At 43.6% G+C, this 26,415-nt stretch overlaps 1 protein-coding gene across 4 annotated transcripts in view; it reads right to left on the bottom strand.

Moving 5' to 3' along the window:
- Positions 1 to 1,414: 1,414 nt before the first annotated feature.
- The window catches only part of CEP170B (centrosomal protein 170B), a 57,933-nt gene continuing 32,932 nt past the window's right edge, over positions 1,415 to 26,415 (bottom strand). For 2 of the 4 annotated variants that reach the window (XM_033061867.1, XM_033061864.1), the window contains 12 exons: positions 25,613 to 26,355; positions 23,409 to 23,594; positions 23,108 to 23,216; positions 19,885 to 21,660; positions 16,384 to 16,633; positions 14,015 to 14,174; positions 10,183 to 10,221; positions 9,483 to 9,626; positions 7,948 to 8,036; positions 7,299 to 7,392; positions 6,339 to 6,390; positions 1,415 to 5,614 (listed from right to left, as the gene is read on the bottom strand). In XM_033061867.1, coding sequence (XP_032917758.1) covers positions 5,379 to 5,614; positions 6,339 to 6,390; positions 7,299 to 7,392; positions 7,948 to 8,036; positions 9,483 to 9,626; positions 10,183 to 10,221; positions 14,015 to 14,174; positions 16,384 to 16,633; positions 19,885 to 21,660; positions 23,108 to 23,216; positions 23,409 to 23,594; positions 25,613 to 26,355 — 3,878 coding nt within the window. In that variant the 3' untranslated portion in view covers positions 1,415 to 5,378. The remainder of the gene's footprint in view (positions 5,615 to 6,338; positions 6,391 to 7,298; positions 7,393 to 7,947; positions 8,037 to 9,482; positions 9,627 to 10,182; positions 10,222 to 14,014; positions 14,175 to 16,383; positions 16,634 to 19,884; positions 21,661 to 23,107; positions 23,217 to 23,408; positions 23,595 to 25,612; positions 26,356 to 26,415) is intronic. The other 2 variants (XM_033061868.1, XM_033061865.1) reach the window with 1 other exon arrangement.

Genomic DNA, 26,415 nt, shown 5'->3' on the forward strand with positions numbered 1-26,415 from the left:
CAGCACTGCATGGGCATAACCCAGCAGGCAAGGGTCTGCTGCTGGATCTTCAACAGCATCCAAATAGAGAACCTGTCTCCTCCAAAGAATTAAAGTTTTGTTCTGAGAAAGGATCCTGAAATCCTGCTCAAAGAGCAGCTTTCCCTCCTATGCACACGTGGAAAACCAGGCTCTTATTTCCCAAAGCAGCTGAGGATATTGGAGAGCCAGGCTTGCAGGTGAAGGCTCAGCAGGAAGATGCACAGAGGAGATCATTACTTTTCCCATCTATCCTTTATTCTTCAATTCTAGCAGCTTTCATTATGTTACAAACAATTTTGGCCAGAGTTCCACCGCCTCTTATGTTTATTCAGTCAAACTGTTAAAAACTAATGAAGAGGGTGCACTATTGATTTCAGAAGAGCCCTTTGCACAGCATCCTGCCTCAAACACTGCTCAGTGCTGTCAGGGAAGCCTGGGGAGAGGAATGAGTAATGCAGTCCTGCATTGTACACAACACACAAAACCTCTGCAGATACAGCACACAAACTAAGCTTCAGAAGGCTTTTTAAGAGAGGCATAAGATTTATTATTTCTTAAGACACAAAACTCCTCCCTGAATTTTTTAAATGTAAAAGATTCCCATGTTCAAGTATCTAATGGAAAGGTAACCAGGGAATGGAAATATCTCCCAGTGATTCTAGTTAGGGACTAGCATTTCCATCCTCTTTCTGTTTTAATTATTGCTGGCAAACAATGCCAGGTTTTCATCATCTGCATGTGTTCTGCTTCCTACAGGAGCTGTGCTAATGCAGAGTCCCACGTGGCACCAGGCAGGGTGGGGGAGGCTGAAGGCAGGGCAGAGGAGAAGGAGGAATAAACATTATTTCTGAAGTGCCAGGAAGGATGCAAAGCTCAGACAGAACTGCAGGAGGGAAGGAGGACACTGGTGGAATGAAGGAAAACATCAAAAAGTATTTCACAGGTACATAAACTATGCATATACATATATGAGAGAAAAAAATAATAAAAAAAGCGTAATAATGCATCTGCAATCACATACCTCCTGGGGAATGATCACTTCCAGGCTGGATTCAACCACCATGTTAATCATGGCAATGAAACAAAACAGCACTAAAAATTAAATCTAGTATCAACATACAATACTCAGATGTGCCACCCTCATGTGAAAGGGACTTAGGGACTTCAGCCTGGGAAGTTCTGGGGGAATAAGGGGACTCCTGTTCTTTGGAGAGGGATCTGCAAACCATAGGTGTCACCAGGACTGATGCAGTCATGCTGTGAGTCTTCAGTTGCTGACAATTCTGTCACTGCACTGTACTTAACATCAGTGAGAATAGGCAGTTTAAACAATTCATCCATCCATCAAACACGCATCCTCCTCCAAATTAATGCACAAAATCCAGCATCACTGTCACATGATAAAAGAATGATTTATTAGAGCAACTTTATGATAAAATTATATAAAATAACAATTTGGATTTTTAAAGACATCCACAATATCACCTTGAAACAAAATGTACAGATACTGCCTATAATCCAAACAAAAATAAATTACCATTCAAAAAAACAAACAAACAAAAAAAAAAACAACAAACCAAAAGTGAAAAGAAATCAGGGCAGAAGAAATAAATCAAAATTATACACAGCATTTCAAGAGGGTGTGGAAAAGATAAAGTCATTAATTGATTCAAGTTATACAAACGTGTTTCAGCTTTACTCTCAGACAGCTCAGCTTGCATTTGTGTTGCATGCAAATGGAATGATCCAGTGAACAGTTCAGAACAGCAGAATCAGCAGCATAACAACAGCAGAGAGTGAAATAGGCACAATTCAGCACGGGGCACATTGAAAGTGAACAGGTAGTTCTGTCTGGTCTTTGCAAAAGTTATACACATTTATGAACTTCAAAAATAGCTAGTGTGATCTGCAAAACAAGAAAAAACTAGCAGAGTCTTGCACTTAAATACTTTACACTTTTTTATCTTTTCTTTTTTGTCTCCTTTTTTTGTCAGTAGGCTGTATGTAAACATTCCACTAATTGTACCTTTACTAAAATACTCAAAGATGATGCAGATGCTCTTTCCTCCTGGAGCATGACCACAACATGACACCACCATAAATCCAGCTGGGTCCTTGCTCCCAAAGCTCCTACACACCCTCACAGCAATTTACATTCACGCCATCAGAACAGAATAAGAGGATTTTACATCTGAAAGCGTCGAACTGAAAAGTTTTCAAGTATAGTGGAAGAGCTGAGGGCTGGGATTTTGGAAGGTGCTCAGGGCATCAGGAACCCAAAGCTTATGGAAAACCCAAAAGAACCAGAGCACTTGCTTCCCCAAGACTTTGAAAATCCCACCCCTCATTACATTGCTTTAGTCAGACACAAAACACAGGAAAGCAAAGTGGCATGGGAGCGACACACAGGGCAGCCTCACCCCTGCCAAGCCCAATGCAGAGCCTATCCACAGCTCATGGAAGCCAGCAGGAATGATCCTGGGCCCCCCAAACACACCACTACACATGGGTCAGGTTCACACTGGAGTCACACAGTTTCCATGGCTGCATACAGTACTGCTTGTAAGAACCAACAATCAGCAAAGGAGTGGATAGCTCTTTGGCTTATCTGGAGCAGACAAGTGCAAACCACAGTACTTCAGAAGCAGTGAACACAAGAAAAAATATGTTGTGTTTCATCATTGACTAGCAAAACATTTTCAAATGCAGAGATCCAAAAATGAGCATTGTATCAGGACACAGAAGCATTTTACAGTTTGGCTGAGTCACAAATAAAACAAATCAAGCTGTGCATCCTCCCTGCCTTCACACACTCATTTCCAAATTATCAAGAGACACTGATTGTTGCATCCTCATTAGTCACTTGAAGAGGTACCATATTTTGCAGGTTGATATAATTGATGCAAGGTGTCTGTGGGCTTGCTCTCTAGTTCAGAACAGAGCAACCAAGGGAGAAAATCCCTCCCTGATGTGTTCAAGAATGAAAAAGAATCAAGCAATTTTCAAGTGAAAGTAAACTGAACTCCATCAAGGACACATTGCAGAGAAACAGAATCCACTTGCACACAGCCATGAAGACATGGAAGTAACAAATAATCAGAAAAGTCAGATGTACATCTTAGTAATTCACTCGTCTCTACAGCAAAACTGAAACTAAGAGCAACACCTTATCTGTGAAGGTCCTTCAACTCCTAGTGAGTTGGGGTAGCACCTGGTCAGTTCAAACCCTAATTAAGAAGGGCTTGAAAAATTGTGTCTCATATGTCAGGAATGATACCACCACTTATGATATTCACCAAGGACACAGTCAGGTATTTCAAGAAAAGACAGATCAGAATCAACGACTGAATTAACACATTCAGATAGTGCATATATTACAGGCAGAACAACATCAAGGGCAAATTCTTTTTATTCTGCATTCATCTATGTGAAATCCAGTAGATTTCTTCAAGGAAGGGCATCTCCACACAAGCAGATGAGCTTATAGCCTACTGGAAATCTTGGAAGGATATCTACACTTACTATTTACCAGCCAGCATCTTGCAGGCTCAAAAATAAACTAATGGCATGTTGACATACTCCCATTTTGGGACCGATCTTGTCTCTGCTGAAATTGATGGAAAGCTCTCACTGGCTTCACCAGGAAAGCAATCACCTTCTTCACTAGAAAGGTTAAACACTTTGTGAGCATCCCTATTTATTTAAATTACTTTAACAGGTTCCCACTGTTACAACATCTTAGCAGAAAAGCTCAGGTAACTACTGAAGCTAACTAAGGAATCCACTACTCACCCCAAAATATAGAGTCAGCACACAAGAAGCAGTCAAGCTTGGGAAACCATTTTCACTGGTTAAACTACATACTGTATGAGGGCAAAGTGGAACTCATCTGCTCACCTTTCCCAGTAAATGTATCCTCCACAGCTACAAAAGAATTTCTTTGCCTGATTACTATTTGTTGACCTGGAAGAATGAAAAAGGAATCGATACAAGACAGAAAAAACTGGGAGCAAACACATCTGGAAAGAGATCCCCTCAAAACCAAATTTTTTGCTCTTAAAGCAACAAAAATTGCTTAGTGTTTTGCAGTTTTACACAAAGACAGAATATAAACCCCAACTTTTGTTAAATAAGAAATTGTTCAAACAACTGTACACAACCCTTAGTGTTTCTAGGATTGTAAACGGAGCAAAAATTAAATCCAGAGACAAAAATCCCAAACGTACCAAGTGCTTGACACTGTTGAATAGTTTCTGAAAAACACCACAGTGGTGGCCTTTGCAAGCACTTTTGCATTGAAAAAAAATTCATAACAGAACTAGCCATAAAGGTGGAGCTACATTGAGGCCATTATTTTTTCAGTGCTGTCAAGTGATTGCACTAGTTCACAGCCACTGTGTAATTAAGTTTATTCCATGAGCCATTGGAACAGATGGTTTTCTTTGCAATTGGGTAATTGCAAACATCTTGGTCTTTGGCCCAGCCAAGAGCATTTGTAGCTCATTATGAAAAGACTGTATATTTAAATTAAAAAAGAAAAGCAGCTTAAAGACAGCATTTGTACCAAAATCATGAAAATTTGGCAAGCTAAATTGTAAAATCTAACTTTTTGTACCTACCCTAAACTTTGGGTCTCAAGTATCATCAAAAATAGTAACTGTATTGGTAGTCTTTACATTCATACCATTATTAACTTTTACACTTTCCCAAGAGAAAAAGCAAAAGGGTTTATTCTGTCTTGTTTTGGTTTTTGGACTGAAAAACAGATGCACAACTTCAGTGTGGTTGCCTTTTTATGACTGCTGAAAGGAAATCTTACACAACTGCATAAGGGTTTCTCTCAGAAACCCGTGATATTGCACAATCGTTCTGTTGGATTTGCAAGCTGGTTCCAACAGAGTTGTAATGCTTCACTTGTACACTTAAAAAAAATTCAATCAAATAAAACCCAAACAAATATAGTACCAAAACAGGTGTGTGGTTTTTTTTTTTTCCTCAAATCGAGCCTCATTATAACTGAATAGTTATAAACAGGCCAATGCAAGAACACTTTAGCCTCAGCAGTACTGAATGGAAAATATGCAAAGCCTGTTTTCTTATGGCACACTGGAAGAATAAGTGAGTAATTTTGTAAAAATCAGTTTGCCTCTGTGCTGAGTATGTGCTGCTCCACAGTGCTAGTCTTGTTTAAAAGGCATACACAGACTTTCCATTCACCCTCACAGCATAGATTTTTCTTTTTTGTGCAACATGTTAGCAATCTAAAGAACTGCTCCACACAAACTGTCCACAAACCACTCATACACAATACTAATGCAACAGTAGATTACATTATAACAGCAATACAAAATATTGTATCAGATCACATATTTCTCTCCATCTGGAATGAAATTCGAATCTTGTAAGCTAGAAGATCCACAGTTCGATTTCTGAGCGTAGTTTCTCATCTGTGCTACAGACAAAGTCTCCAGTGTGGACCCAGAATTGTTAGCAGTCCTGACTTTAGTGGCTGTAGATTGTTTAGCAGCAGAAGATGCTTTGTTACTGGCAACTATATCCAAGTTTCCAGTAGGGTCAATGATAGCATTTATGACTGGGGAAAAAAGGAAAAAAAAAAAAACAACAAACACATTAGCAGTAGTCAGCAAAGTTTCCAAACAAAAGTTTACTGCCTTTATTTTGAAGGCAGTAGAACTGTAAGCAGTGCTTTTTTTCATTTTAGTCAGGTTATTTTCTCATTAGTACCCTCAGGTCTAAACAGCATTAACAAGCAAAATCTCTCCCAGACTGAAGAGATGTGGACTCTCAACTTTCTGGTTAAATTGGAAAAGACAAACTACAGCAGCCAAATGGCAAGCTTTTAGCAGGAGCCCAAAACGATGCCTGGATGTTTTTACATGCCTTTTATTACACTTCTAGATGATGCATGAGCTTGTCTTGCTTTTCCTAGTGCAGAGATCTATGTGCAATATTCAAGTCCAAAAAGCATAGCACAGCTTATTGGCCGAAAGCACTGCTAAATATTATTTCATCAGAACAGTCCTGCACCAGTTTATTTTATGGGAATATGCTAATTACCACAAACAAAGCATTTCCACAGCAACAGCACCTACATTTCAATAGCCAAAAAATTTTCTAAAAACTGGCAGTGTAAGATAAATCTACTGTTAATTCCCTATGCACTCATCAGACAGCACTGTGGTAACAACCCGAACTTCTGCACCCTTTCCCAGTTTTCACTGACAAATCAGGCCAATGTTATTTTTTGCAACTTTACTGGCATTTGAGAGACAACAGGAACATTTTAGATGACCAACCTTCAAGCTGTTTTTGAACTCGCCTGAGCTCCTTCAGGATAGAACTGATTTCCTAGAAACAAAAGCGTAAGAATGGAAAATTAAGCAACAAAATACTCAACTGACACAGGAATCTAGTCTTACTGTTTCTGCCTTATCTGATCAAGAAGATTTAAAGCCAGGCCCAACCTTGCTCATTTAACAGGAAAGCTGTATTGAGGTGCATTTGGTCAGTGCACAGGAGCCTGCTCTGCACCATGTCACCAAGTGCTACTACACCACCCCATTCATAGTCACTGTGGCTTTTAGATATGAAATGCTACACCTGTACAAGACTCCTCCTTAATATGAAATACTCAAAGATACTTGTAAACTCAGCTCCTAGACCAGACAAGGCATTTGGCTATTTATACTGTTGCAGCTCCAAGCTACACAGGTCTTGCACAAGGCTGTTTAGCATTAATCCTATCTCCTAGGTCCACTACTGCACTTAAATTCTTACTGACCATCTCCTTCAAGGACAATGAAAGGTCATGAGAGCACAAACACCAAACACCTGAGTGAATTCACCCTGAGGTGGATTTTTTACTGCCCTAATATCAAACAGTTACAGGTGAAGAAAACAAACATTCATGAGAAACACCTGTCTGCACCTGGAGCTGTGGAAACCACATGGCAGGTGACCTTCTGGTAAATGTTTAAATGAGGCCTAATGAGCCTGAACTTCAACATCTGTTAAGAAACCCAGTCTTTGAAGATCAATTGCAAAGGAACTGGGAAAGAGTTTGGTGAAACAAAACCACAAAAGGAACTCACTTTGTCACACCTTAAACAGTGATGAAACCCAGCAGTTCAACACATGAAAATGGACCAGAAATTTCAGAAATGGATTTGAGAAGGGTCAGAGATTTTCGGTTTGGTTTCTTACAGAGTTCTCATGGATTGAGGTCTTTAAAATTTCACTTGTGTGCATGGACTTACTTTGTTTGATGTCTTCAGAATTGGCACTTCATTTTCTGAATTGATTTTGGCCTCCATCTCCTCCCAGGTCCTTTCTGAGTTTTGAAACAGAATCCTGTAAACACAAAAAGTAGAGCAGATCTCAGAATTGCCACCAAATAACTGCTTGTTTAAAAGACTTAATTATCACAAGATGTGGCAACAAGAGAGATTAGTGGATTAGCAGCTGGCAAAACTCCTTTCAGCTGATTCAGGAACAATTCAAAGTCCTTCCCTAACTGATGTCTCTACAGCAACAACAAACTTTGAAAAGATTTCACAAGCTTGGTAACCTGCATATTTACAAGAGCCTTGGTACAGAAGAGCAAAGAAAACCAACCCAACAATTTTCTGCTGTATCTCCTGCACAGGCAGCATTTCAAAGTTAAGGCATCAACAGGGATTACAAATCCAGCATTAAAATTCCAAAGACGAAAGAGATGAGGAAAAGTGATAGCAAATAATCATATTACCTCTGGTTCACTACACACACACAATTTCCTACATCTAGATTCTCTGCATTCTGATTACAGAACTTTCTAAGATGACACTACAATATCTTCCACAAGTAGCAAGTCAACAAACTCACCAGCAAGTCAGTATTTCAGATCAGAGACAAGAAGTGACTTACTTCATTTTCTCAGCGAGGTTTTCTGTGTTTTCACGGATTGTATGTGATAATTGGGACACTGGGTTCAACATCAGGTTGTCAAATATTACCTGAAATATGAGGACACATTGGAGAACTTTTAGCAAAAGTGGCATATTGCAAAACAGGAATTTTTTGTACAGTAAATGTACAAAACTGAAACATCTTTCTTTGTGCAGATGATACTTGAAGTTCAAGGGAGATTAAGATGACATGCACCTTTATTGCAGCACTTTGGCAAAAAGGTTAATATGAACTTGTTCAGACTTTTTCTAGAGACAGCTGTTTGCAGTAACGTAAGTATTTAAGCATTTCTGGAAAAAAAGCACTTAGGACTTTCTATGCCTGACCAAAAAAAAACCCAAAAAGTCAAATCACAAAGTAAGAAGCCCCACAAGCAGTCTGGCTGAAACTACCTAATGTGAGACATATGAGTTCAAACCACCTTCACAGCCAGGTATCCCAGCATGTTACATTCTGCTTTATTAAAAGCAACAACAAAACCCCAAATATTCAAGTCCTGTGGCTTAGCAGAGCCTCCAGGCTTCTGCCAGGAAAGCCCACATCAAGCTGGGGACACTCTGAAGCTGCACCTTTTATCCAGCCTTGGCACTTCTCTACAGGAGAGGAAGGGATTGCTTCCAACCAGTCACAGGACAGGATCAGTACCAGAGGCTCAGCCCACAGTCCCCTGTATGTGCTGTGTGAGTCACACTCCACCTCCAGAGTGCCTGTGCTGCAGCCAGCTCTCCCCTCCTGCCTGCACTTCCTCCCTGAAGCTCTGCCCCAGCTCTTCCCTCCCACCACAGCTGGCAGGCAGAGAGCAGGAGTGACAGCCAGTGCTGGATCAGCAGCTTTCTCCTCCTCCCCCCTGGCACCATCACCCCACTACAGCCCTCATCCCAACACCATCCTCAGCCTAAAGTGCAGGCCAGGCTTTCTCACCTTTTAGCATCACCCCAGTGGTGTGCAGGTGACCCTGCCCTCTCAGCCCAGAAGAATCACATCAATTGCAAACACTGGAGGGAGCAGTGCTCACAGACTGCAGGGCACAGCAAGCCAGCTGTGCCACAGCACTGAGCTCAGTCCTAACCCTCCTAAAGTCCAGATCCTGCCACTGCTGCTCCACAAGCAGCTCTGACCAGCTGCAAAAAACTAAGGTGCCATTAAACTATCCATGCTCCAGATTTCAAAGCTGAGATGCCTGAGTTCTTCTCTAAGATAGTGAAACAGCCTAAGAAGGCTCTGACGCTAAATGTGTTCTCCCAAAAAACAGGTGACCAAGCCTCAGGTTTTACTGGCATTCTACACAAAACTTCCAGTCACTACTGGCAAGAGAGGTGGTTCTGTTCCTCTTTTTTTCTTTTTAAACACTGCTTCTACACCCACACATCAGGGCTGCTGGGAAGTGTGGGGGTTTTTTTTGAGTAGCCTCCTTTGGCAGCTTACAAAGAACAAGTATGCATACAGCAGCTTAAAGCAATGTCATATATAAAGGAAAGAAAAAGGTGGCCTGCCTCCTCACGGTTTCTTGTCCTTGGTTTTCTTGAGGGTTCCTCTTCTCTATTATCATTCATATTTTGGTCAAAATCCTTCAGTTCCACTGATCCCGGAGGCACTTTCTGGTAGTTCAGACTTGCTTCTGGAATGTGCTGCACCAGCTTGGAAATAATGAGCAATGAGTCATTAAAAATTAGTAGGGAAAATTGGCTCACAGGCACTCACTGCAGGTATTGCAGATTTTCAGGCAAGCCCAAGAGGAACACTGATTCATTTAAGTCTTGTTCAGACAGGCATGGGCTCGTAAGCAAATTACTAGACCCCAATCCTGCAAGTGCTTACCCACTGGAGTCATACCACAGAACTCTGTGGGACTATTCTAGTTTAAAATTTTGAGTCTTGAGCATGTACAGAAAGGTACAACTTTGTCTTTTTTGAATTTAGCTAAAACTCAAAAGGACCCTGTTTTCCCATATCTTATGTCTTAATATATCAATGCAACATTAAAAACACACTCAAATTAATCAAAAACCATTTAGTAACACATGAAAGAGATGAAAAAGCAATACAAAACCACTAAAAATGCAAATAATTATCAGGAAGAACAGAAATGACAAGACAGTTACTCCTGTTGGGTTTACTGACAAAAACTTTAAAGAAGAGGGCGAAAATAACTGACAGGACAGAGATACAAAAATAATGGGATGGAAAGTGCACCTGAGATGGATATGCCAGCCGAAAAGATCTACGAGCAATCTGTGTTAAAACAGAAACAAAGAGATCAATGCTAGTGAATGACTGTGACAGTAAGCATCAAAGCGAACACAGGGTTTGGGGTTATTTGGGGTTGACATTCCCAAAAGTGTATTCCTGAGAACCACCCCCCATCATGCACTGAAGCCCATGGAGATCCTGGTCACCAGCCAGCTCCGCTGAGGTGGCCGTGAGCAGCTCCCCAGTTACTCCAAACTGGACTGTGCTGAGTGAAATCCAGAGCCCTCTGGGAAAGGGCTGAGCATCCAGCCCAAGAGGATTTTTGGTTGGCAAAGCACACAGCTCCTTGTGAGAAAACCATGTGCCATCCAAGGTCCAGGCTCCCCACACTAAGCAGCAGCACTTGGGTTATACACAGGCAGCAGGTGTGAGATATTATGGTGCAGAGGCACAACAGTCAAAAGCTGCTAATAAGCTTCCTTCCATCAAGTGCAAAAACAGTAGGTTAGGCTGATTACAGAAGAAAAAGTGTCAGAAAGGAATGAGATATTCTTACAGTGAGCAGGTCTCAGCACAACTGAAAACAAGGTAAGGACAGCACCTGCTCCACCATCACAGATTTTTGTAAACGACCTGTTCTGTTCTCACATTTTCTGTTCTGTCCTCACATTTTCTGTTCTGTCACACCTGTAACCATTTCCTCTTGTCATACCAACACTCATACTGAGTATGTTACACAACAACTTAACAAATTTAATCAGGCTCCTCAGTTTTTGTTACACCATTATAAACTTTTTTCAAAAACGACCTGCCAAAATAATTTAATGCAGGGCTAAAATACACAGAAGGAGCCAGTGATTTGGGATGACCCAACCTGACTGTGTTTGCAGCAGCTGAGGTTTAAGTTTGATGGCTGAGCTCCACAGAAGGCTGGGTCCTGCAAAACCTACACACCCACAAAACAAGGTATCCTAAACAACCCAAGGCTTTGGTAAACACAAATCATGAAGGTTTCACCCTTGCTGAACTCTTTCTTTTGTTCTGTTTGGTTTTGTTTTTTTTTTAAATTTGCCTAATTTGTAGCAGTACTCAGCTCTGTATGCCAAGAATCTATCTTATCATAAACTATACAGCTGAGGCCAGAAAAACAAAACACAACCACCCCAAACATGCACTGGGGAAATGGAAAGCTTCCCTGGCAAACATCCAAGCCAGCACTGAACCTGAAAGGACAGAATATGAAGAATAAGGTTTAAATCTAAGGCTCCACCTTAACTTGTTAGAGGATACTTCTCATTTAAACTTTAACCAAGCTTCTTAATAAAAGTAATTTAAAAAGCAGTTCATTTGAGGCTGAGAAGTGCTGTGCCACACACTGTTCCCACATGACATTTCTGGTACAACATTAAACACTCAAAAGTGATTCCACCATCAGTACTTATTTTTCCTGCATTCTCCCCCACTTTTTTGGAATAGATATAAATATTTAGTACTAGAATGCAGAATAGCATACAACACTGCATAAGCCAGAGCAGCATAAGAGACAGCCACAAAAAGAAAACTTTTCTTATGCACATAATCCTTTTTATCAGATGTTTCAATATATTACTATTATAACCATGGTAGCTATTTCTCATCACTATGTCCTTTCCTAGAATATTTAATATAAAGTTGTTTGATAAACACTCAAAAAATTCACAGTGCTTAGCATCACATATAATGATCTTCAGACATTTCCCAGCAGCTTCTCTGCATCAAGCCAAAATTATTAATTCAGCACAGTTTCAACAACACTTAAGACCATGGGAAGCAGGTGTGGCAGTGCATGGTGCTGAACCTGGTCCAGCACCAAAGATGAGGTGTCTGTTTATTAAACTCCCATCAGTTTATATTGTTGGCACTGCTAACAAGACCCCCAAGCTGTCCTGTTCAGGATCCCAAGCTATTCAGGACCCAGCTCCACATCTGAGCACTGCCAGCAGAAAGCCCTGCTGAAGGAACCTGTTCCTGGCTATCGAGAATCATAAGGCAGCAACACTGATGCACTGTGGCACTTTGGGTGTAACTCAAATGGCCTGCCACATACTGGCCCTGCTGAAATCATGCTGATATCCACTCCTGCACAGAGGAAATCGCATTAGAAGACTTCAGAGTGTTTTCAGCCACTACCTGAACACACCAAAGGTTATGGTTCCTGATCTCTCGACAGGCTCCCATCAGTGCTTTGTCCTCCACACCACTGTAAGATCTCAAAAACTGCTCTAGTAGGGGACACTGCCAGGAGTATTCCCTATAGTGTGACAGTCCTGAATTTGCTCTCCTGACTGTTGTGAGGGACTGACTGGCATGTCCCACACAGCAGCACTGCAAAGCCACAGAGAAACCCTCACCCAGGTCCGATCAATCCTGGGCTTGTGATTCTGCTATTCATCATCATGCTCTGGAGCCTGTCATTTTGCACAGAGCAGAAACACTATTTTGCAGGTGTCTTCCTCTAGCAGCTGGGAACATTCCTCTGTATTAACTGACTTATGGTTCAACCTTTCAGTGGCACTCCAAAAAAAAAAGCAAGGATGCTGCTCTTCCTCCCCTGCTTTTCTGTGAGTAAAATGTTTCATTTGCAAGTCAGAAGTACAGTAGGTATGTCACCTTTACTGCTTGAAAAGAAAAATACAAAAGGCAGCTTGGCAGGCGTGGCACTTGCAAGGAAACAAAGCAATAAAACACTTTATCTCAGAGCCCGCAGTTATTGTGAAACATTTGTGCACTTTGGCTCCAAAAGGCCCCGGGATAAACCCCTCCCTGAGCAGGCTGCAGCTGACCTCGGATTAGCACAACCACAGCCACACTCGCCTGATCTTCTGGGTATCTCCCTAAACTTCTGCTTTGCACCTCTAGTGCTGATCACAGCAGGGTCACGGGGCCTCCAAGGATTCTCTTGGCAGAGAAACAGGTTTGGTCTCAGCTTTGAACTCTGCCTAGGATGGGTCTGCAATTCTCACAACAACAGTGGGCCAGGGAAACCATCTGAGCAGCAGAGAGCTGTTAATTTTTTAAGCCCACACTGGTGGTACACAGGAGGGAATGTGGATTTAGAAGTAGGAAAGGCCATTTTGCTTTAGCAGCTGAAGTCTCCTGGTGACCTTGCAGCCAAATTTGAGCTGAGTTGGTCCCTGCACTGCAGCTGGTGAAGCAAATTAAGAAATTGCCTCTCTCCTTGCCAGCCTAGTACAAACTGTGCTACACACCTTGGGAGGAAGCCACAGCTTCACTGAAGGGCTGGGGCATAGCACTTCCCAAGCTACCTGCCTGCCTCCCTGCCCAGCTCCCAGAGTCCCTGCCCTCTTCCATCAATACTCGGAGGGAAGGGATTCAAGCAACACCTGCACAGAATTTCAGCAGTCCTGGCACAAAGGATACAGCAGAGGTACAAAACACACAGCTGACACAGAGTGCAGCCAGTGCACATGGTCAGTGCCTTGTGTGAAACAAAGGGGAAGGCTCTGGCTGCCTGGCACAGCAGCACAGCACATCCCCTCCACCCTGCTCCTCAGATGCAAATTTCAGAGACCAGTGTCCAAAGAGAAGCCATGAGAGCCTTAGGAAATTACACAATTCCCATATCTTGCAAGGCTGGCTACAGCACAGAGGACAAAATAAAGAGCACCCTAAATAGGCTGCAGTTGTTCTTTCTGGTGCTGCTTTTTAGGAGGACAAGGAACAAAGGTTTTTCAGTGCTGCAGCAACTGGGGCTGCTGCCCTGGTTTCCCAGCCCAACCATGCCCCATGTACTCCCCAGCAGCGGGGCAGAGATGTCTGCGATTCCGGACCTCACCTCTTCTCTCGCGGATATGGTGGAAGCCGGAGTGTTGGGCACAGAGCTGAGGGAGGGGCTGGGGCCCGTCCCCGAGGAGCTCTGCGAGTCCCCATCTCCAGCAACGTCATGAATCTCTCGAGCAAGGATGGCCACATCCTTCACCAAGGTCTGGCTGAGCCTAAAGCACAGGCAATGAAGCAGAACCATTAGGACACAGAATACAACATGCCTCGTATTCATAAAATATAAAAAGAGGAGCCACAAAAGGTTTGTGGGAACTAGAACCTCTGCAGAGTCTAGGACAAGCAGGGATTTTTGAGGTGCCTTAGCAGGGTGCTGAGGAACATTCTGGTTGCATACAAAATAAATTCCCCTTCCTTCCTGAATCCAGCTTCAAAGTGGAGAATTGATACAAAGCAAATTCTAGTAACTACACACTGCCAGAAAATACTGGAGACAATCCATAAAGAAATTTTATGCTATTGCTCCCCCACCCATTCACTCTACTTCTTTCTCTTGGTTGTTTTTTTAATACAATACAGTTAATTTCTCTTCTTTGGTCTTCTTTGTTATCCATTAAAAAGTACATACAGGGGAATTTTTTTTTTTTTACATAAAGAAAAAAGCCTCAATTTCGCTTTCCTTTTCCTTGTGGGCTATAGACTGAAAATCACCATATGCCTCCACATTCTCCAGAATAGCTGAGGGATTATGAGGGTAAGCATGGCATACCTTAGAGGGATCTGGTTTTCAGAAACCAAGTCTTGAAACTTCAAGCCCCTTGACAGGTGTCCAGTTAACACTCAGTGTTGGCAGCACTTTGCTCTATCTACTCTAGAGCTCAAAAACAGTTCCTAAGTCTCTGCATTGTTGGTATTAGAGCTTTAAAAACTCCTTCACATCAGAAGTAGCTGTTGTGGTAATTTTAAAGGAAAACTTCCAAGAGAAAAAATAATCTTGCAGCTAGTCAGCTTCATCTGAAACAACTGTCTTCTTTTAATGAAGAAAACCAAAACCATAACAACCAACCAACCAACCAACAAAAACTCCAAAACACCCCACCCAATAAAAAAAAAGTTATTATGGAATATTCCAAGTTGAAAGAGACCCACAAGGAAAACAAGCAATGTGATAAAACTGTCAGTTCATCAAAACATTTCCTTGGAAAGAAAATGCACAGTTGAACTAATAAAACACAGGCTGAGCTGCCTGCATAAGGCAACCCCCTCTCCATGCTGGTTTGGATAGAGCTATCACCAAACACTTCCATTATGTGATTCAGTACTGTAAACAAGTGGCATTTTCCCTTTTAACTCTCCCTGACTCCTCTAAACCCCTCCCAGTTAATTCGGGAGCAGCAAGGGAAATCAGAACTGCAATTAGCAGCAGACTCAGTGACAGAGCCCTGCACGGTGCAGCCAGACGAGTCTGACGCAACCCTTTATTTATAGCAGCTGAGAGCTGAGCGCTCCCAGTGCTGGGAATGCTGCTGGGAGGGAAGCCGGCATCTCACACACACACTCTTCGTGCAGCACAGGTAGAGCAGCCTGATTTGAAGGCTGACACACTTTTGAGCAGATTGACAGCAACTTTCAGGCAAGAAAAGCCCTTTCGAGGTGAGCGTGGCAGCGGCGAGGGAGATGTGGCCAAAAGCAGACACAAGGCAGCTTCCTCAGGCAAAAGTATTTCAAGTATGGCCAGTACAATGGAAGACCAGTATTTCTGGAAAGTTGGCATAACACAGTTGCATATTAGAGATGACAAACCTCAAATGCCACTGTTTAAAAAAAGAATCTATTTGCTTTATTGCTGATGTCCTCCAGGCAACCATCAGACCACCAGTACACAGCAAGCACCGTATCCAGGGACATCGAGCTAGGCAACGATTCTTTTATATACAAGGCCTAGACAGGTTCAGATTCAGCTGTGCCAAGCAAAGAAGTTTCTGTCCTGCAGCTACTTCTTACTGCTCCCTCACCAGCTTCAGGCAAAGCAGCTTCAACAGTTTACATATCCAGTCTTTGCTAATCCATTTGACTTCCTGTGCAGAGAATCAGGAGAGTTCACACCAACCACACCACACACACACTGCGACTTCCAGCAGAGAGCAGAGATATGCAGGTATAAACAGTTAGAATTCCCACAGCTTGAACAAGAAATAGATACAAGGTACGAGGTAGATACAAGGCACAACCAGCACATCCAGGCTGTAAAGGCTCATGAAAACTTTCCAAGCCAATGTTCATATATAAAAAGGAGATGTGGGCACACAAACAACAGACGAGAGCCTCTCCTTCTACACCCACACCTGGCTTTGATTTGAACACCAAGGAGAAAAGAACCCATTTTCAACACGTGGGTTAACAACAGATAAAGCCCCACCTCACCTGGCTATTTCTGCTATCTCTGCTGTTTGCGCCATGAAGTTGTAGGGGTCAGGGTTGTCATCAAAATCTTCATCATCATCCGTTTCTCTGCCGTTGTGCTTCTGCCTGCCCAGCCCAGAGCCACGTATCCTCGGTGTTTGTGTGGCTGTTGAAGTATGGGAGCGTTTGTGTTTAGGGGAGCTGTGATTTGAGCCATATTCCTCCTCCGAAGTAGAAGTATAATCTGAACCCTGTGGTCTCCGCCTTGATGCTTATAAAAAATGAATTGGTTTCAGACTGAGGACAGTAGTCAAGAGTAACTACAAAAGGCTGAAAGGTAACACAAAACTAGCCCAAGAGCACAAGGAAAGGAGAGTTTCTGTGCAGATCTTAAATTAAAACACCACATTCTCTGAGCTTATTACAAAGTTGAGCCCCTCTATGGCTCCCATTCACTGTAAAAATTTGGAGTGGGGAATTCCAATGGAAAATCATAATGACAGTGTTAACACCTCCACTGTAGTAAATTATTACCACAGACTTGGCTTGCCATGCACAGAAGCTCTGTGTATAAGTAGCACACATTTCAGACTCCTCATAGTCCCACAGAAGTCGTTTTCTAAAGAGAGCCCAATTTTCAAGCCTGCAGATACCTTTCTAATTAGCTCCAAGTACAAGCAGAAGGAGGGGGTTTTTGAATGAAGAGTAAACTGTGGTGCTTGGTGTTATTTGCAAGAGTCCACACCCCATGTTCACCTCCTGCCTCACAATTCACCATTAATGACACTCTACAAGAAAGTGTTCACAGTCGGGACTGACTCCAAGTCCTGGAGCCAAGTGGAAGCTGCCCACTTATCCCAACTTGTTCTGCAGATCTGCAGACACCCAGCTCTTCCTTGCATGGGAAATGTCAAGGTGTCCTTTTTTGAAAACTGGGCTCCCAATGTTTGCTGCCTCACTATACTCGCTATGGGTACTGCTTCATTCCCTTCTGTCCATCCCTGGAGAATGAAGACCCACCAAACACAGAACCAGATGAGTTATTAGAATTACAACACCAAAAAACTTCACTGTGTTACCAAGACATTCCTTACACTGAAACACTACATGTGAACTAAGCCAGCATGCAAATAAAACTAACTAATTTGGCATGTAAGATGCAGGTAGCAACTATAGATAATTACTGTATAGTGAAAGCAGCATTCCTAGACATTGCTATCTCACCCATAGTTACAACGTCTTAGGATTTATATATATATGGAAAAAAATAAATTTGCTCATATTCAATTCAGAGTTGTATCTTTTTTTTTTTTTAAATGCAGTTTTAAGATCAAGGTCACCCTGTCACTGAACAGCAATTTTAAAATGATGAGACTCATTTTCCATCTCTGTGCACCAAGGGAAATCAGAATCAGCTCCCTCAGCATCATTTACATTATCCTGAATAAACAAATTGCGTACACAGAGGAGCATGGGAGACAGGCCTTTAGCTTTCAGAACTGGTAACTTGGATTATTCTGATGTTATCTGTGGCTTTCACAGATGGCCCAACAATAAACTGGCATTTCTTGTCTCACGGGCAGACCGTACATGCTGTTCCTCCACTAGCGAGATTAACTTTCTCCCACTGGGAGAGTTGGGAACTCCTGTGGTTAGCTAAACACTAAGAACTCCTGAAATAAATCAGCCACATCTGCCTCCTTATCCCCTAGGCTTGACACTCAAAGCTTTCAAAGGTTGTTGTATCATGCTAAAGAACAGTCTTGATGGCACAGTGCAATAGTCCAGTTTAACAACATCTCTTGTTGCAGGAAGGGAGTTCTAGCTGCTGACTTGCTATGTCTACAACAGCATTAGTACAGAAGCATGCATCACACAACAGCAAGCGTGACAAAGCTCAAAATACACCAGCATGTACTTAGAGCTTGCACAAGGTTCACAACCCTATCAAGGAATTAGGAGGTTAGTATTTTAAGAGCAACTAATTCAGAGGAAGGATTAGCATCATCTGCTGCAACTATGGACAAGGAAAGGTGTTAGCATGCTGCTACAGAGCTGTGGAAATCAAAAACCAATTCATTTAAATAAAGAACTGGCCAACACTTAGCATTTTTCTCCAAATGATTTGAAGCCTGTGGTCCAAAGGCAGAGGGAGTGCAAAGACCACCTCCTGTTCAGAAAACTCTGACCACATTACCTTACTTTAAATTTGTTATTGTTTAACAAGAAGTTAATAATAGCATCATCTCAAAAAAAGGCAAGAGAAGAGACTGTACATACTCTTTTAGCTTAATCACATTCTGATGTACATGCATATACAAGTGTGTAAGAAAAAAAAAATCACTAAAATTAAAGGTGAAGCTGAATGCACTAAAACAATCCAAATCAAAATAAGCAGCAAATAACATTTTTAGCATGCAATAAAAATGAATACTGCAAGAGGGATAAATAGTTCAGTTGTATGAAAATATATTAAACTATCAAACGACACATCCAGAACTCCAAGACCCATTACAAAATCATGAAACTGCTGCAAAGAGCATTCCTCTCAACAGGACTGAGAAATCCATCCAAAGGGGTTCTTCCTGTCCCTCTGGCTACCAATTATTCCTAAAATCCTAAGCAAACACATCTGCTTTGTCACATCCATGGCACGTCAAGGGCTACAGGCACAGACCTGAACTTAGACCAAAGGTTTCGGGGACAATGTCTTATTACCAATTACCACCCTAGAGTTGTCATCTGGATTGTCCCACTTTTTAATTGAAGGCTGATTTCAGTATGACAAATGCTAGTATTTCAAGGGTCTGTTGAGTGCTCAACTACAGGGCGATGTAGTCCCCACACCTTTGCCTCGTGGGAATCACAACGATGAACCTGCCTTAGTTCTGGCAAAAATTAGTGAAAATACACAAAAAGTGTCAATCTCTTGGGGCAATCAACATGCAGTGCCCAGCTCTGCCTTTACATTTACAGGAAGAACAAAGGAACATCTTTCAGAATACAGGGACATTTATTTCTCGTTCTCTTGTTTCAGATGTCTTCAAACCTGTGACCTTGGACATCAGCTGTCACCAACACCATTATAAGCTATCTTGGAGAAAACTTTGAATTTTACAAGTAAAACAGAACAGAATTTATCATAGCACTAGAAAGGCATTAAATTCTATCTTTTAAATGAAACTATGGCCAATTGTCAAATGGTAACTGGTTGTTCAAAAAACAAAACCACTGGAGAAAAAAAAAAAGTAGCTATTTGTAGTATTCTCACAAACATCACCACAACACCATCTCACATGGTATTGACAGTGTGGTACTGACACATGGTACTGACATTGAGTATGACAGTGCAGTGCTGTCTCCACACCCACAGGAAATCTCAACATCCGTGCTGCTCATTAATGCAAACTTCTCTACTCACCAAGGCAGCACCTCTACTACTATTGCTAATCCTCGGCAACCGTGTGCAGCCTGTAAGTCAAACAGGGGATGAGGGGAGAAATATAAAGCAAGAGCACTTACAGGATGATGAGGAGGAATACTTGACACTGCTTGAACGGGTCCTGCTGAAAGGCTGCTTGGCAGAGGCAGCAGCTGCCGTTTTCCTGGCTGCAGCTCTCACCTCTGAAACACCCGTCTTGCGATAGGACTCGGCGCTGCGGCCCGAAAACCCTGTCCTGGACTGCGCTGTCTCCGAGTCGCTGGGCACGGTAAAGGAACCTGCCCGTTTCCTGGGCATGGCCAGGATGTCCAACCGGGAGAGCTTCTTTGTCTCTGTGGGCTGCTTGGTGCCCTGAGCAGTGGTGTCCGAGTTGGGGGCTGCTTTCTCAGCATCCACACATTCGTTATCCGAAGCATCTCCCAGGCGGGCACGGCGCAGCTTTGAGGCCCTTGTGGGCCGGGGGGTGGATAAACTGTTGGACCGGGTGAGAACCTGCTGGATTTTCTGCACGTTCGAGGTCGTTTTGCTCTGGTCCTCCTTGGTGGGCTGAGTGTAAGGTTTCCTCCTGGGAACAGGTCGGGATACCGAGTGCTCATGGTCAGACACAACTGCATCTGGGACTGGCAGGTAGGGCGAGTTTGAACTTCTCTCATCATCTGTGAAGTCAAGTGACCCTCGAGTCCCAGCGCTCCGCTTCATCTGGAAGCGTTTGGCAGCCTCTGCTCGGTTTGGTGCCTCTGGCGCTTGTGTTTTCCGCTTCTCCGTCAGCCTGTCCCGAGCGCTGGGCTGCCCACACTGGTCCTGGATGGATGGCGTGGAGGAAGATTTCTCCTTCTGCAAACTTGCAACTGCTTTGCGTTTTGGGGCACTTGCTGGGACGTTTTTGCCACTCACCAAGCTGACTGTGCTGGCCGTGTCTACGTCCGAGTCCCCTGACAAGGAGTCCTCCAGCTGACCAGCAGTTTCCGAGGGCTCCAGCTGTTGGCTTTGACCAAGCAATTTGGCTTCCAGTGCTGCCAAGGCAGTTTCAGTGTCCTTAAGCAGAAGATGAGTGTCCTGACTAAAGTCCATACGAGTTGACCGAACAGCCTCTAAATCTTTAAGCAGAGGATGACTTGAAATATGTGGGAGTTTATTCTGAGGAACACCACTGCTTGATTTATCTTTGGTAAAACTTTCCTGTCTAACAAAAGAGGTTGTTTCCTTTCCCGATGTGTTTTCTTGATCTTGAGGAAGACTCTGATGAAGGGAAATGACAACTTTTCCAGCCGAGTTTATATAAGCACTAACATCTTTGACCGGCGGCTTTCCAGAAACTGGTGTGCCAGCACACTTGAAGGAAAACTCCGGATCCTTGCTGTCTTTGTCTGCACGAGTGTGGGACACACTCAGAGAGAGCTTGGAGGGAACCCCTGCATCACTGTTGTCATCACCAATGTAGAACGAAGTAGTAACTGGCTCACTCACAGCTCTCACGTGAGAGATGCGGGAGGCTCCTGGTTGCCGGCTCTCTGATCTATTGTCTTCCATCATCTGCTCTAGCGTTTTGCTGTTCTCTTTGTATTTCTTGCCTTTTTCTGTGCTGAAGCCATCGTCAGATCTGCTGGCATCGCTGAGGCTATCTGGATCCAGGTCTTCTTGGATGAAGAGGCGGCTGCTGGAATCGCCATAGGTTTCCGCACAGTGGTCCTTCACAATGGTTCTCTTGGTGACCTCTGAATAGGACTCCTGGCACACCAGGACCGTGGGAGTGGGGCTGTCTGATTTATCACTGGGTGGGAGTTGGGGTAGAAGGCGCCTTGTTCTCGAGGGCACGGAGTTTTCTAGTTCCCCTGGTTTTGGGGGCACCCCGCTTTCTGAAGAGAATGAAGTGGAAAAAAATCAATTACTCTAAATCTGTGCCACTTATTTATTTATATGTATGTTTAGGAGGAGCTTGATCCTCCAAAGTGCAAGTCCACAAAAGCACTCACAAGATGTGCTTAGAATTAAGGTTTTATGTAATATAAACATCAGCAGGGCCTGGCTGGTCCCTGTTCCCTCGGGTTTATCAATACAGACATTAAACTTCATTCCTTTGCTGAATCACACTGCTCAACACCTTCCCTTCTCAAGGTAGTATGTCAGCTTCATTCTCCCATAATATACTTCTCAGTACAAGCTCTATGGAGGATAATGACATTGCTGGCATCTAGCATCAATCAGGCCAAAGGAATGAGATGAAAAGCCATCAGACATCAGTGATGCAGTGTTTTAAGTGCCATTCTAAACAACATGGCCCATTTGACTAAACAGATGGTGTTTTTCACTGTACAAGTCCTCCTACACTTGTATCCCAGAGCAAAGTCCCAGGAGAAAGACCTTGTAATAATCAAGAGGCTCTGAATAAGAGCTTGCTGCCCCAGCCTGTGTGGGCTTATCAGCAGAGAAAAACTCCATAGAAAGAGCATTCCTATTTCTCCCATGCTGCTGGCCAGGCCCCCATATCTGATAACACCTTTAAACACCAGGGTAACTGGTTATTTGGTTATGGTAATATTACAAGCACTCAAGGAGTTAGGTATCCTACATGGTGTGAAAACAGTGGCAATAATCTCTGAAACAAAGTCTTCTCCTAATCTTTATTTGATCTATCTATAGTTGTCAATGGCAAGAAGGTATGACTAGTAATCCCAACCAAAAAATTTGAAAACATTTGCAAAAGCCAACAAAGTGCGTTTTTCCTTTTCTCACACACCAAGAGAACCACAGGGTCTGTAGGGTATCTTCCATGTTATGATGGGAGTCTGACATCCTCCAGTTTCCCTTCTCCCCCACAATATCTAGTTTTCTATGCTGATGTCCACCCTTTAAATCTTCCAATCAACAGCAAACCCTGGAATAGCCTAATTCCTCAGCACAGCCAGACACACGGGAAGCACACGAAAAAACATGCAAGTCAGGAACTAACTCCAAGGCTATGTGCAAAGGGTTCTCATCTGGCATCATAAGGCAGTCTAAGGAATCACAGCTTGGGGCTGGTTAACACCCAAAACCCTTACAAGCTTTCTCCTTCCCAAGTTCCCTTTAGTCATGTCAAACCCAATATTTAAGAACCTCTTGAATAACTCCAAAACGCAAACCAGAGGCTCTCTCTGCCTTCAGTCCACTGGGAACCATTCACTCTGTGCTTCCCATCTCCAACTACTGTAGCTAAAACAGAAAATAAGCAACAGCCAGATGCATAGAAGCCCTTAATTTCTGCTTTTCCTATCCTGGTTTAGATTGAGCTACCCTCAAACTTCAGTGTTGGATAAGACTTACCTGCATTTCCATCACCCTGCCCAGAGGCAGATCCAGAGTCAGAGTAACTGTCTGCAAGGCTTGCCCACCTTGACACCCACTTCTGACTCCCTTGAGATGCTGCAGACATCTACAACAAGGTGGGAAGATGGTCAGAAAGAGGGTTTGTACACAAAATCCTACCCACAAAAATCTCTCCTCTCATACTGACATCACTCGGTCTATTCACAATGGAAATCAAGCTACACATCCCATTTACATCCAGACAGAAAACACATCTACACCTCCACCATCCCAGGAAATCCACCTGGACTGCCCATACCTGCGCTTCAGCCTGAGACCCATTCACAGCTTTTGAGGAAAATGCCTGGAGCAAAGGTGACTTCTGACTAGTGCCATTTTCAGCGATTAGATGCTGAGAACCCGAGTCGTCTTTTTCGCCTTTAATTACTGGTCTAAAGGCTGAAGAGATTCTGGAAAATTCAGGTGATTCAAGAACGCCAAAAACCTGAAAAGATGTTTGCATGGGAATATTAAAATGCAAGAAAACAGAAAAACATTACCCAAAAGTCCAAATCTGTGAAACATCAGTCACACACAAACTATGATCCTAAGGGGCCAAAAACACTTGCCAATGCTTTCATGCAAACTATGTAAATCATTTTCTTCTGTATTCCACAGTAGCAGCTTTAAATATACTTAATCACAGAATTCCACTTACACCCACCTTTCCTCTCTCCCTCATTATTTAGGGGTGTTGCCTTTAACAGCAATAACTTACACTGAAAAGGAGCCCCTTTGCAGCCCAGAGAAATTTAGGATGAGTGTCAGGAAAACTTTGTATCAGCTCATTCATGAAGATTTAGACAGAGAAAATGGAAAAGCTCCATCCCCAGTGCCTTTCATAGACTGCAGCTGTGAGTGGGCTGAGCAAAGCAGCCTTGCACTGCCACAAGGAACTGGGAAAGGATGCATCTCTGAGATGGGTGAGTGTTTGAGCTCGCTAGACAGATTCCCCCTGAAGATAAGCACGCCTTTCTGTTGGGGGGGGGGACCCAGACTCATGCCTCAGCAGGGCTTTTTCCTCTCACTTGACTGCAAGAAGTTCAGAGGAGGATAGCACCACAGAGGGTGCCTTGGCTGCACAGAGACAGCCATAAAGATCTCCACTCTCACTGCTGGCAAAAAAAATGCGCTTACAGTGGTGGAGCAATAAAGAACAGAGACATCTCAGCACCTAAGCAAGTTCAGAATTCATCTTTTTTCCTCCTGAACAGAAACACTGAGGTACAGTTATCAGCTGTTCCACAGTGGCAGGTCTGCACTGCACCAAGTCTATGGCACAGTCAGGACCAGAAGCTGGCCAGTTTTTCCACCAGTCACATGGCTGCCAAGACTGTTCCTCAGAAATATTTCTATTTTTGTGGCATTTTTCCCTTGTACTTTCCCACCAAAACAATTAAGTCATCTAATGTCAGGACTAGGACCTTGCTGTGACCTAAATACCATGCCCTGAAAGCTTCCGATCACATTTCAAACAAGATGTAAGGAACAAATGTAATAAAAAACAAAAGAGAGAAGCTAGATCCAGGCTCATAAACACTCTATACAAAGCTCTAAAGTCAGGTTCAATTAAGGCTTCCTTTAAACCTTGCCTCCTCCTGACTACATTTCACTAAATCTTCATAACAACTTGCCAGTTTTGTTTTCATAATAGACCGCAGATGAGAGTTAAACCTGAAAAATCAGCCAAACTTTGGTTTGCCCTGCGGTTGGTTAGTTGGGTGGGTTCTTCTTAAGCCTCCCTCATCTCTGGAGTTATTTTTTAAGCAATCATTCACTCTGCAAAATCCAAACAAGTACAGATCCATCTGGGATTGCCTTTGCCCTAGATCACACCCTTTGCAATCTCAGCCAGCTGCCGCTTGCCCTGACAGCAAGCACTGCCTTTCTAATCAGCCACAGCCAAATACAGAAACATCTGCCACTAAGGCTTGTAAGCACCAGCCCTTGGCATTTCCTGTGGCCTACCATGGGATGATGCATCAGTGATGGGCCACAGCTCCTATCTTCATAACAGTGGGCAGGAGGTGATGCAATGCCAAGGCAGAGGCTTGGGAGCAGTCCTAGAGAGCAGAGCTGCTCCCAGCCACAGCTGTCAGCAGGATCAGCCTGATCTTTATTCAGGTGTTGCCTTTCCTCTAAACAGATGGCAAAACCACTTTCACTTCTGCTTCCAAATTCCATTTCTTAAGCAAGCAGCCCTTTGCCATGGGCATGTTTTGCCTTCTTTTACTCTGTGTTTTTTTTTGTTTATAATTTTGTTGTTTTGATGGGATTTTTTAAAGACAAGCATCACAGTTTGTTGGGGCCTATCCTTAGCACAGGTCACCCAGGATGATTTCCCACCCCTAACTATAAAGCCCTGCCGCACCCAACTGCATCCCTTTATGGCAACAGTTAAATTAGGCCCTCCAAGCCTTGAGCCCTCAGCTCATTGGCCAAGCACAGAAAAGCAGCATTTACCTGATCTATCATTTTTCGTGCTTCCTCCACCTCTTTGTCCTGCGACTCTGTTTCAATGGTGTACGTGCCTGTCTCACTTACACTGTCTTCCTCATCATTCCTCCTGCCCTGGGCAGACTTCACCTCTGGAGTGGGATCAGAGGCAGGCTCTGGTTCTGAGGATATAACCACGCGTGGAGCTACCGGCACGGGCGCAGGGGCTGGTTTCTCAGCGTTTGGCTTCCCAGACTGAGCAGTCTCACGCAAGTACTCAGCCATGAAATCCTGAGCCATCTTTGACTTCCTCCCAACGCTCCCATAACTTTTGGCTCTGGGAGCAGAGGAGGATGAAGAGTTGATCCGATCCTCCGTCTTCTCCCTCTTGAAGGAGCTCGTTCTTTGGGTCCCGCAGGAGTTGCTGGTGGGTTTGCCCACCTGGGCTGTGAGGTGGGATGGCGGAACTGAATTTCCTGGCTTCTCCGCCGGCAACGCGTTCTTGCGCTTTTCAACCTTGCTCTTCAGATCCGTGTCGCTCTGGGACGAGTGAGCGCTGTGCGTGAAGGACTGGGACCGCTTCTTCCGCGGCGTGTCCTCGAAGAACTCGATGACGAAGGCCTGCTTGTTGTGCAGCATCTCGTGGGGGTCACGCCTCATCTGGCGCTGCAGCCTCGTCTGCTCTGCCGGACGTTCCCCGCCCGTCGTCGCCTCCTTCTCCGCCTTGGGGTCTTCGGTGTCGCTCTGCGTCCCGTCCTCGTGCCTGTGGCCTGGAAACAAGGTATGTAGATTTGACCCTCAGACTCAGTTGTTGTGGTCTTGTCATTACC

This window comes from Catharus ustulatus, chromosome 6, assembly GCF_009819885.2.
Source record: "Catharus ustulatus isolate bCatUst1 chromosome 6, bCatUst1.pri.v2, whole genome shotgun sequence".
In the NCBI taxonomy this organism is placed as follows: domain Eukaryota; kingdom Metazoa; phylum Chordata; class Aves; order Passeriformes; family Turdidae; genus Catharus; species Catharus ustulatus.